Source organism: Plutella xylostella, chromosome 27 (assembly GCF_932276165.1).
Source record: "Plutella xylostella chromosome 27, ilPluXylo3.1, whole genome shotgun sequence".
In the NCBI taxonomy this organism is placed as follows: domain Eukaryota; kingdom Metazoa; phylum Arthropoda; class Insecta; order Lepidoptera; family Plutellidae; genus Plutella; species Plutella xylostella.
Genome location: NC_064007.1, coordinates 8496303 through 8508964, shown reverse-complemented (window position 1 = coordinate 8508964; position 12662 = coordinate 8496303). Strand labels below are relative to the sequence as shown.

General features: G+C 44.6%; 1 protein-coding gene across 2 annotated transcripts in view; it reads left to right on the top strand.

The window, feature by feature from the left end:
- Positions 1-12662, top strand: part of LOC105380513 (apolipophorins) — a 34207-nt gene that overhangs the window by 12760 nt on the left and 8785 nt on the right. For both annotated transcript variants that reach the window (XM_038110209.2, XM_038110208.2), the window contains exons 16-33: positions 2600-2779; positions 2899-4676; positions 4804-5029; positions 5466-5620; positions 5946-6111; positions 6497-6724; positions 7013-7203; positions 7571-7682; positions 7995-8151; positions 8466-8635; positions 8956-9101; positions 9388-9645; positions 9802-9943; positions 10206-10350; positions 10634-10825; positions 11648-11883; positions 12077-12175; positions 12283-12502. In XM_038110209.2, coding sequence (XP_037966137.2) covers positions 2600-2779; positions 2899-4676; positions 4804-5029; positions 5466-5620; positions 5946-6111; positions 6497-6724; positions 7013-7203; positions 7571-7682; positions 7995-8151; positions 8466-8635; positions 8956-9101; positions 9388-9645; positions 9802-9943; positions 10206-10350; positions 10634-10825; positions 11648-11883; positions 12077-12175; positions 12283-12502 — 4801 coding nt within the window. The remainder of the gene's footprint in view (positions 1-2599; positions 2780-2898; positions 4677-4803; positions 5030-5465; positions 5621-5945; positions 6112-6496; positions 6725-7012; positions 7204-7570; positions 7683-7994; positions 8152-8465; positions 8636-8955; positions 9102-9387; positions 9646-9801; positions 9944-10205; positions 10351-10633; positions 10826-11647; positions 11884-12076; positions 12176-12282; positions 12503-12662) is intronic.

Sequence of the window (12662 nt, the reverse complement as noted above, 5' to 3'; positions counted from 1 at the left end):
CAAATTAATATAGTACATATAGTATAGTATATTGTACTTTTATTTGTAATATTTGTACAATAAAGAATTAAATAATAATAATAATATAGTAGTATAGTAGGGTAAAACTGCCAGTTATTGGCCATCGTTAGTTACTGGCCACTATAAACTTAAAAGTCATAAAATAAGGAATGAGGCATCACCTGCCATCTGTGTTTTTTAATAGAACTTTGTTATCTAACTGACTTTGATTTTAGTACAATTTTTTGCCACTATGAAAAAAAGCGCCATACTAAGCCGCCTTTTTCTGACAGTTGGCGGTCGGACTTCCGCGTGTACGCTTCAGGGTAACGTATTTCTTAACGAAACACATTTCTTCAAAATTGACATTATTGGTGATTGAACGCAATTTAAGTGATTTCTTTAGCATATTTATATGGTGTTAATGGTAAGTTTTATTAATATATTATAGTTTCATGCAATTACCTTTGGGAAGGTGAGTTTATGGAGGTGGCCAATAATTGAATCAATATATTGCAAATTTTGTGTTACTGGCCGCCTATGCCAATAACTAAATAAAAATGCAAGTACTCTATTTAGATGAAAATCGACTGTTTTCACAATATTTATAAGTTGTAGTATCGTGTGGCAAAATATCACGCACTTTTATCAATTAAATTCAGTTACTGGCATAGGTGGCCAGTATTTAGTGGTGAAGTGGCCAATATCCGACCGATGTATTTTGTTACAGTGCGCAAACCATCAGCAACGGGATGCCACCTAAACGAAGACAGATTAATTAAATTAAGCCTTCAAATTCATAAAAGACAAGACATAAGACAATAGAAAATAGTTTTCAGAAATTCAACAATATTTTATTGAAGGATATCGATCGACAAACCGTCTTGCCCAAAAGCTCGACGAGTTTCAGCCCCCAGAGCAAGCTGGGTTTCGAAATGACTTTAGTACAATAGATCTACACACACTACACAGTAAGGCAGATTATACAGAAGACCGAAGAGTATAATCAGCCTCTGTGTCTGCCTTTGAGGATTATGAGAAAGCCTTCGTCTCCATAGAGACGGGCAGTTTTGGACTCCTTAGAGAGATGCTAAATTGACTGTCGCTATATCGGGGTGTTGAGATGTCTATACAATGCTGCTACTATGACTGTCCAAGTACAGGACCACAAGAAAAGACCTATCCAAGGGCAACGAGGAGTGAGACAGGGAGATGTGATATCTCAGAAACTGAAGACCGATGCATTAGAAGATGTCTTTAAGACGTTGGACTGGAACGGACACATGTCAATGTCACACCTCTGCTGCGCAGACGACATCGTCAATATGGCAGAATGTCTGCCGGAACTCAGCTGGATGCTAAGTGGCCTGAATGCTGCTTCTCAACCTGTAGGCATCCCTCAAAGCCTGAAGACAAAAGTCTAGTCAACCACTGCATCCTGCACAGTGATGACGTATGGTGCAGACTGGTGCACCGATTAAAAGTGCACATGCTATGAAGAGAGCTATATGCTTGGGGTTGCTCTGATAGATCGTATCAGAAGTAGGGTCTATCTGTCAAAAAACTAAGGTTACCGACATATAGCTGTCAAAATGTGCTTAGATAAAATGGCAGTCATATCTCCCGATTCTGCCGAAGAACCGATAAGCGTTGGGTTAGACGAGCTCTCGTATAAAGACCACGAACAGGCAAAAGCAACGTGGGACGCTCTCCTGCCCGTTGGACCAACGATCTTAGGCGGGTAGCTGGTAGTGGCTGGATGAGGAAGGCCGAGGACGAGGACCGAGTGTTATGTTTGGGAGAGGCCTATGTCCAGCAGTGGATGAGTATTGGCTGATGATGATTCTATGACGATGAATAAAATACGCACGTACAGCGTCGGTAGATCTTGCTTTGCTTGATTGGTTGTATGTAAAGTACGCAGGAACGGTGTTTATTAAGTAATTATATAATTATGTATACAAAAAACTTGTTGTATATAAATGTTATATTTCTAGTATTTTATTCTTAGAAAGTTGATTGTTTTTTTTTGTTTTTGAAGTTTAGCCGTGGTTAATATTATTCTGCAACTGATTTTAATAAAGTTTTTATTAAAAGAGACAACATTTATTACTATTTTTTAGAGGTTTAAAGCTTTTTTATAAAATTATTTCCTGTGGCCAATAACCAGCCTATGGATGGCCGGTAAGTGATTTTTTTGGCCAATAACTGCAATTTTAAACAGGTTTGCAATAACATATATATTTTTATCGGTTATAGTTTTCTAAATAAATTATTGATTTACTGCGAGGCAAAAGTAGCTTTTCTAGATTACATTCATACACCATCTGTCAATTTTGGTTTAATCTGTATGAAATAATTCAGCTTTGAAGTGGCCAATCCGCTTAGTTGGCCAATAACTGGCAGTTTTACCCTACCTGTAAATAATTAGTTATTAGATATTGACAGTTTGGCAAGTGCCCTTTTGAAGGTGGACCAATTTTTGATCTAGTCTTTGTAGGAACTCAATTTAATTTTAATGGTCTTAACATATTCATCACATGTTCAGCAGCCACTTGTTGGATCCTTATATTACAACTATCTTATATTATTTGATTAGATCAAGGCCGAGGCCGCTCCCTTCGACAATGAGCTGGACATGGACATCTACGTCAAGTTGTTCGGAACCGACGCCATCTTCCTGTCGCTCGGAGACGACAAGGGCTTCAACTACAACGACGTGCTCGACGCCATCTTGAAGTACGTCGACACCGGCATCAACCAGGCTAAACACTTCCAGGTAAGCTATCCAAAAAGACCCGTCAATGTGGTTACCTCTAACAAATATTGTACATGACATTGAGTTTTCAATCATCAATATAAATTGTCATATCTAATAGTTGAAACTGTCCTTTGCAGCAAGAAATCCGCGCCCATCTTCTATTCTTGGACGCCGAGCTCGCTTACGCCACCTCCACCGGTCTGCCCCTGAAGCTCAAGCTCATCGGAGCCGCCACCGGTCGCTTCGAGGTCGCCACCAGCGTTGACATCCGCCAGATCATCAAGGACCCCAAGAACGCCAAGTTCGACGTCAAGCTCATCCCCAGCACAGACATCGAAGTGTCTGGTCTGTTCCTCGTTGACGCTGACGCCGTCGCCACTGGTATCAAGGTGGTCACCAACTTGCACTCTTCCACCGGAGGCCACGTCATCGTGAAGATCCTCGAAAACGGACAAGGTTTCGACCTTCAAATTGGCCTGCCCATTGAGAAGCAGGAAATCGTCACCGCCTCCAATGATCTGGTTATCGTCACGGCTGAGAAGGGACAGAAGGCTGAATCCGTTTCGGTCAAGACTGATGTGGACAAGAAGGAATACTCTGGATGCTTCGACCAGCTCGCTGGTATGCTCGGTCTTACTCTGTGCGGAGAGGTCTCCGTGCCTTTCTCTTTGTCCGGCCAGGGAGCCCAGCAATCTCTGCAGAAGTTCATCTCTCACTACCCTCTGAATGGAGCCACCAAACTGAAGTTGTTGCTGGAGAAGAATGACCTACGCGGATACCACATCAAGGGTGTCGTCAGGACTCAGCCCAACAAGAACTCATTCGAACTTCTTTTTGAAGCTGAAGGCTCAAAGAACCGTAAGACCGCACTCACTGGAGAGTTCGTGAACACCGACCAGGAGAAGTCCGTGGCGCTCGCGCTCGAGTCTCCCATCAAGAACCTGCAAGGACAGATCGCTCTGCTCACGAAGCCCACCGAATACGTTTGCGTTATCAAGGCTAAGATGGACGCCGAGGAATACTTCGCGAGAGCCGGATTCAACGTTCAAGGAAACGACCAACACAAAGTGTTCAAGCCTACTTTGGAATACTTGATGCCCGGTGGTGGAGAAAAGAAGTCTCTGAAGATCGACGGTCAAGTGATCCGTGACGTGAACGGCCCGACCACCAAGTACTCGCTCCAGGGCATCAAGATCAACCTGCCCAACAGCGAAGTTGTAGACATCAACGGTCACGTTGGTATCGCCGGACACAACGTTGAAGGTGACATCAAGGCTAAGAAGGGAGAACACAACCTCCTCGTCAGCGGTTCCTACAAGGACCATGATGTGAAGGCCGAGTTCCGCAACACCCTCAACCCCTACCTTAACTTCAAGGTCAATGGACACGCCGAGAACCAGAAAGGAAACATCCGCACTGACATCGACCTGCACTACAGCGGAGACCTGAAGGACCCCCAAAACAGAGTCACTATTAACCAGCTGCTTAAGTACCACAAGAACTCCCCTGAGGACTTTGGTCTCATCACAAAGAACAAGTTCCACATCTACGCTCTCCCTCTGGTCGCCAAGCTTGACGCTGAAGCTGACCCGAAGAAGTTCGACCTCGATGTCGAAGGACAGTACGTCGACAAGAAGGGCGAGTTCGACCTCGAGGCGAGGAGACACATCAAGAAGCCCGGAGACTACAGTGTGAAGGTTGTATCTTCGTTCGACAAAAAAGGCTTCGAGGCTTTCGCCAAGAGAGACATTGTGTCCGCTGACAAGTCCAACCTGGAGAACTACCTGGTGCTGAAGGGCGTCGGTAAATACGAGCTCTCGGGAGTAGTTCTACACAAGACCAAGCCCAATGATATCAATGTTGGCGCCGTCGGACATTTGAAACTGAACGGTGGTGGCAAGAACGAAGACATCAAGTAAGTTAACATGATAAAAATAATAGAGGTTCATTGCTTAGTAATTAAAAATCTTAATAGCTCATTTAAAAATATTAATTCAATCGTGACCAATACGGCAGCTGCTAAAGTTCCCATCCAATTACAGATTCGACTTCGGAGCCATCGAGAACAACAACCTGTACTCGTCCCACGTGAAGATCTCGCGCAGCAAGGCCGACCTGCTGGACTTCCTGCTGAAGGTCAACCGCGGGGCCAACCCCAACGGACAGGTCAAGCTGGTGCTCAAGGACGCCGTCGCCGCTAACGGACAGTTCAAGGTCACCGACGCTGATGGCAAGGGCAACGGAGCTCTTATTGTTGACTTCAAGACCGTAAGTTTCTCTTCTTATATTTAATCTCTTCTAAACCTTTTACGGTTGTTTCCGCTTGTGACCACGTTCTTATAGTGTAATTAAATAAATATGTAAAATAAATATGTGGGGACATCTCACATACGGCCATCCGACCCCAAGCTAGGCAGAACATGTGTTATGTGTGTCGGACAGCTGATATATCTACACAAATACATATGTAGATAGATAGATACTAAATATAAATATCAACACCCAAGACCCGAGTACAAATATCTGTCTTTAAACAAATATCTGCCCCAGCCGGGAATCGAACCCGGAACCTTCGGCTCAGTAGTCAGGGTCACTAACCACTACGCCATTCGGTCGTCTGATCAATTGTTGAAGCTAGGTACTTCAAAACTGATGTTTAATATAGAGGTAGCGATCGATCTCATGACTTTTTTCCCTTGTCCAGGCCCAAAGGAAGATCAAGGGAGACTTCAAGTTCCTGATCAAGGACCCCGTGTACAACGCCGAGGCCGACCTCTTCCTGAACTTCGAGAAGGACAACGCCGACAAGATCCGCTTCACCACCAACACTAAGCGCACTGAGAAACTCTTTGACTCCAAGTATGTACTAAGAATTTATCACTGTAGTAGTTATCGATGAATCTGCCAATTAGTTTCTTTAACGTATGTATTTACTGGATTCCCCAGTATTTCATACCGGTATTTGTCCCCTACAAAGTAATTTGTAATATTCAATTCATCTATCTACTTGAACCAGTATTATTCCATAATCACTTTCTGCTGTTAAATAAGGCCTCACTCTAATTATCTGGCTCAACTTTCTGTCACTTAGTTTTCACCCTACCTAGGGCTTTTTCACATCAAAAATTTAATTTCTCCCTACCCACCAACACAGCTAAAACTAATTTCCCCCCTCCCCTCTCAGGAACAAGCTGGACTACGCCGGCAAGAAGTTCGAGCTGAACGTGCACAAGGACGGCGTCGTCGAGGTAGACAAGGACGGCAAGCTCGCCGCCACCGTGGAGGTCGTGCTGCCCACCGAGCGCGTGCTTAGTTTGAAGGTCAACCGGGACTTCGTCGCTAAGGCTAACGTGAGTATTGCTGTTATACTTAGATCAGGGAGGAGGGATATCTTAACACACGAATAGGTTCCCTTTGAGTGAGGAGTGCATTCCTATCTGTCTACTGACTGAAGGTAATTGTGCTTTGCAAGGAAAGCCACAGGATCTGCTGTCAACTATTCTGATCTAGCTACTGCCAACTACCTGTAATAACAAACTTATAAAGCTCATTCATGAAAAATTAAATCAAAATTTCTCAAATGTAGGTATAACCATTGCAGACTACACAAATGCTTACTAAGCTTACTGCCTTATGACGATGGTCATATAAAAAACATTCATATTTTCTCAATGAAGGCCTCTACCAACGTCACCAGTATTTTCACCATCACTAAATAACCATAAATCTCCACAGACCCTGAACGGCCACGCGGAGGTAGTCCTCTCAGACGCCGTGAAGCGCGGAGGCCCCGCCTCAACCCTCACATACAAGGGCAAGCTCGCCGACTCCAACATCGAGAAGAGGCACTTCAACTACGAGGGAGTGGTCGTCATCAAGCTGAAGGATGGAAAGAACTTGGAGAACAACTTCTTTGTGAAGAACACGCCTCAGGGAGAGAACAAGCTGAAGTATGAGTTCAAGGTGAGGAGGATTTTTATAAGCTTTCGACAATAATTTTTAACTACCTATAAGCTTTCAGCAAAAAAAATGTCGGATTAAGAGCCGGTTTTTGATCGGTGGTCAACTTTAACCATTGGTCAAGTAACTAGGTACATACGAATTTTATTAGTTTAAGGAATAGTTGTCGTTTTTGACCAATGGTTGAACCACGGATCAAAAACTGGCTCTAAGGATAGATTTCTAGTGCATATGAAAACCCCTGTCTATGCCCCTGGTAAACAAATACACTAACGATTTCCCTTTTTCCAGACGGAAGTGACCGGCAGCCTGATCCCCAAGCCCGCGGCCATCGCCGCCTCCGTGGACTACACCGACCCCGACGTGGCCGTCCTCGACGGGCAGGAGAAGTACCGGCTCAAGGCCAACTACGGAACCGACTTTGGATTCGAATCTGAGACTTCAGAAGAGAACAGGATCCTGAACGACAAGGGTGACAAGAAGTAAGTTATAGTACCTACTGGTAGTTATGGAAGTTGTGTTATGGTATTAAGTACCTATAGTAGAATGGTTTGCGTTGGTTTCTTACGATTCTTGTTATTTTGATTGCAAGCCCAAATAAGTTGAATTTGGTATTTGGTAGATTAGTTTTTATTGACTGTTCTCAATTAAGTCCACTTCATCGGCTATGCTTCATTATCAATAACCAATTTTAGCCTTAACAACGTAATTATGACTAATATTAAAATTTTAGTTTATTGCCAGTCGACATTTCTTATGGTGTTGTTCCCTCTGATGTCTTTAACTGCCGTGTTAGATCTCTTCTCCAAAACAACATTTTGTACTAACATACTTCATGATTTCCCTCAGAATGCAGAAGGACAACACAATCCAGATCCGGCTGCCGTTCGAGAAGGCGCACGACATCAAGGTGGTCACGCACACCTTCTACCTGCTGCCCGAGAACAAGGACGGCTTCGAGGTAAAAACAATACAATAAGTACCTACTCTTGATTTGTACCAAAAGGAATTGTATTATTTCCTAAGCAACAACAAGTGGCCTTATTGCCTAAAAAAAACTCTACAAGATGACCTTTGGGTGGAAGAGATAACATGATCAAATTTAGAGGTACATAGATGTCGTGCTTAAAATTTGTTCAATATTTGTGGAGATAATTTAGACAGTGTTACGGAAAAATCACCACTCGAATGTCGATGTATTACGAACCCGAACTTGAGTATGCTAAAGCTGAGTTAAGTACATCTCTTTACTCAAATCAACCTCATCTTCCAGTTCTCAGTGAGCCACGCGGTGCAAGTGAACGCCGACAGCTACAAGGTGGACGCGAGCGGCAAGTACGGCGCCAAGAGCGGACACGGCAAGATCAAGGTCGTCGCCCCCCATGTTGACCCCATCTCTGCTGATGGGTCTTACACCCTTGATGTTGAAGGTAAATTTCGCCCGAACTAAAAGACCATCCATCTCTACAGACTCTGAGGGTAAGGATGATTGTCATCAGATTTTGTAGAGTGATTAGAGTGCATAGATCAGAGTGAATGATGGAGAGTAATTTGCTAAAAAATGCATTAGGACTGTTAAATATTGTAAAGAGTATTTTGCGTCCTAACTTAAGGTATTCAGACTTGGCCTTTATCACAATAGGCATAACCGAAGGTTTGCCAATGAGCGATGGTATTTTGAACCGTAAAATAAAACATCATCTAGATAACCCACCTAAACGTAACCCCGCAACTCTATTCCCAGGAGCAAAGAAGACCGGTTCAGTGGAGCTGAAGAGCACCTACGGCAAGGGCAAGACCGCGACCATCGCCGCCACTGCCACCAGTGCCGGACAGGAGTACACCCTCAACGTGAAGGGTAATGCTCCTCAGAGCGAGAAGTTGAAGAAGATCGAAGTCAACATTGTCACCAAGGTAAGGTTTCCAGCAGTTATAAAAAAACTTAAAATAACATTGAATCATAAAACTCGGACAAAGTCAAATAAAGCAAACGAGTAAATACCTAACCGTACCTAAGTCATTGAACTTGATTACTCGCTGAGCAAGACTGAAAAGCCGCATTGATATAAATAATAGTATCATAAATGTGTTGTATTCGTCACAGAAATTCTAACCATACATTTGACATCATGCGAAAGCTCGGGAACTGCATCTCCTGAAAATCAGTCCTTTAATAACTCACTAACAGTATCCACCCAAAACCAGTCCCTTAGTAACCCTCAATTCCCCCACAGACCCCGAGCGTGGACAGCTTCAGTAACAGCGTGATCGTGGACGCCGACGGCCGCGTGTACAAGTCCGACGTCGCGCTCGTCTACTCCAAGGCGCATCCGTTCATCGACCTCAAGTACTCCAGCCCCAGCTCCAACAAGCCCATGAGGTAACTAACGAGGTTTTCTATATCTGTGGTGAAATGGAAATGGATTACCCGACATTAGTAAGGTTTTAGTTAACTTCATCATCATCAACACCGTCAGCCTTTTGTTGGCCTCTGTTGGTTAAAGGACATCTTATGAGTAGGAACGTCAACTAATTGTGTCCTTATTCAAATATATCTGATGATATTTTGTTGTTATCAATACGATATGCATATCCACATAAAATGATTTATATATCAATTGTGTAGAAACGTCAACAGATAGTAAAAACCAACATCTTTATTCCAGGCTTTACCTCAAAGGAAACGCCCTAAGCTCCAACCAAGGCAAGATTGACGTTAAGATCGAGAACGTCAAGGACCTTTCCCTCGACGCCACGTCTGAAGGAACCATCACTAAGGACAACGTTGTTCTGAAGCTCGCAGCCAACTCCGAGAAGTTGGGCCTGAAGAACTACAAGGTTGACATCTCAAGCAAGGACGCCGGCAGTGGCAAGAGGCTCGAGTTCCACGCCACTAACGACGGCAAGAATGTCTTCAGTGGAAGGTTGGTGTTACTTTGCATTTTTGACACTCATAGAAAATATTATAGAGGCCCAAGTGGGTCCCGTAAAATTCTCGTCATGTCGAATTTACTTGTTACATTTTTTTTACAAATTCATCCAAAAATTGTGATTCCACTAACGCAAATTTCTCCCTGTAGCACCTCCTACATCAGCAAGCAGGAAGGCCCGAAGACCATCATCGAGGGTTCCGGCTCCGTCAAGGTCAAGGAGGACCAGAAATCCGCCACCTTTAAGTACATCCGCACTCTGCTCACCGAGGGATCCGAACAAGGTGTTGAGGTGAGGAAATGTCTTCCATTTTATTGTGAATGTTGTTGCTATTATTTGTTATCTTACCTTTACCTGGGTATAGACCCCTCCATAAAATTCTACATCATTATATTCATTATCTTCTGCTAAACTATCAAAAACATTCTTAAAAACCGGGACAATAGGTGCAAATTGCTCTTTCCAAGGTCCTTCATATATCGTTAATTTTCACATTGTTCAGAAAACCCGACCAGCAAATACCTAACTCACCTTTCCATGTTTCCACCATCAGACCTTCATGAACGTGGGCATCGGCGACCGCAGCTACGTGGCGGAGTCTCGCGTCACCAACCTCGAGTACAAGACGTCGTACGTCTACTGCGAGGAGAAGAAGCAGTGCGCGCACGCAGAACTCAACTCCAAGGTCTCCATGCCCAGTAAGTCTTGTTTTATCAACTACTTCGCCACATTCATCGTTACCACATCATACATCGTACCTTCGTTACAAGCATCGAGTCGAGTGCTCATCAAAAAGTACGAGAGCATAATTAACTATTCAAACCATATACCTACAGTCGCTGGAATGCGCCGTGGGTGAAAACCCTAACAGTCAAAATAATGTATGTTCCACCGCTGCCGCTGTCCTAGGATCTTTACTACCTGTACCTAGTAAGAATATGTTTATATTTCATCTCTTTACCTCCGTATTCCCTTCTTCAGAACAAGGCGTCCTGGAGCACAGCGTGAACGTGGGTCTGGACCTGCGCAAGCTCGGCTTCTCGCCCGAGTTCGGTCTGCAGGCGAAGGGCGAGGTGTCGCAGCAGCGCCCGCCGCGCTACACCGTCGACCTGCACGTCTTCAAGGACGAGAAGAAGTACCATCTGCACGCGCACAACACGCCTGAACATGGAAGTAAGTGGTTATTTCCTCGTATTGATGATGATAGAATTAGAAATTTTAAAAGATCACGTACCTAGGTAGCGTTGTGGCAGGCGATGGTGGCACTGATTTAGATGTCAGCTCCCGTATCGACAAGGCTAAAGGCGCATTTGCGTGTCTGCGCTCCGTATGGCAGTCAAAACACCTCTCTCGTAGAGTGAAACTCAAAATATTCAACACCAACGTGAAATCTGTACTGCTATACGGATGCGAAACCTGGAAGACTACGAAGACCCTAACACAGAAGCTTCAAGTATTCATCAACCGCTGCCTCCGACAGATCCTGAAGATCTTCTGGCCCAACACGATATCGAATGTAGACCTCTGGAAGAGATGCCACGAAGATCCTGTTGGTTTGCAAATAAAACGGCGCAAATGGAGTTGGATCGGCCATACCCTGCGTAGAGACCAAAACCACATTCCAAGACAGGCTCTTGACTGGAATCCGCAGGGCAAGCGTAAGCGAGGCCGCCCTAAACAAACATGGCGCCGTTCAATCGATGCGGAGATGCAGGACGCGGAGATGACGTGGTCCGAGGTGAAGCTCGCTGCCGTCGACAGACAGAGATGGAGAACCGTTGTGTCTGCCCTTTGCCCCACGGGGGGGTCATAGGACGCCAAGAAGAAGAAGAAAAAGATCACGTACCGTTTTACTGCACAAAAACTATGACCAGAAAATCTTCAAAATCTTTATGAAATCCAACAAATCTATAGGTATAACGCCAGGTGCCCGGAAAATACCGTACTTCCGATTAATTTTCTTCACACAATCTAACTCAACAAAACTTCTTCCAGAACTGCAAAACGGCATCACCATCACTCTGCCCCAACGTGTTTTGGCCTACGACATGCTCCTGACCTACCCCACTCAGGGCACTCCCTTCCCCATCAAGGCTGACGTGACCCTGAACCTCGACAAGAACAAGCCCCAGCTGAAGTCTGCCTTCAGGATGCTCATCGACCACCACGGCTCTGAGAAGGGACACAACGCCGTCGCTGAATTCGGCTTCAGCCACCCTAAATTGGGCAAGGTGAGGACCTTACAATGGTTTATTCTGGCTTTATCAGTTACAATGATTTCATCTGGAAAATTAGTCGTATTCTGATTAATTTCATACCACCCAGTAATCTTCCAAGTTTGAGCAGGTTTACATGCACGACTCAGTACAGTAAATACAATTGATTAACTACATGAGCTTGTACTAAAGTATTTGTCTTTTGCAGGAGGCCGTCATCAAGTTCAACGGAGGCGTGCAGCGTCCTACTGAGAATGAAATCAAGATCGAATCCGCCGCTTCCATCACTCACCCCACCATTGGTGGCGTAAGTACCTTCTCTTTACCCATCAGTATTACTCGAAATCTTATTCTAGACTCTTCTCACTTGTTGTTTCAAAGCCCAAATTAATAAAAATCATTTCACCTCTCCAGGAGAAAGCCAGCAAGTTCCTGTTCGAAGCCAGCCCTGTCCGCGTGAAGCTGGACGCGTCGGCTCTGGGCCACTCGGTGGTTCAACTAGAAGGCTCTCAGACCCTCAAGGACCAGGAGCAACAAGCTGAGCTGAAGGTCGCCGTGCTGAACAGCAAGCCCGTGCTTCTGCGCGCCGCTGCCAAGGAGTACAAGCACTTCGAGATCACTACTAGCTACAGCGGTGAGTAGATTATGCTGGTGTTCGTTGAGGAGTTATGGTAACTGTTTTGGCAAAGATTAATGAAATAGGGAGCATTTATGTAAGTGAACTGAAAATTTACCAGACCAGTTTGATGATCTGATGAGTGATAGATAACACGAATGGCGATCACGACATCCAT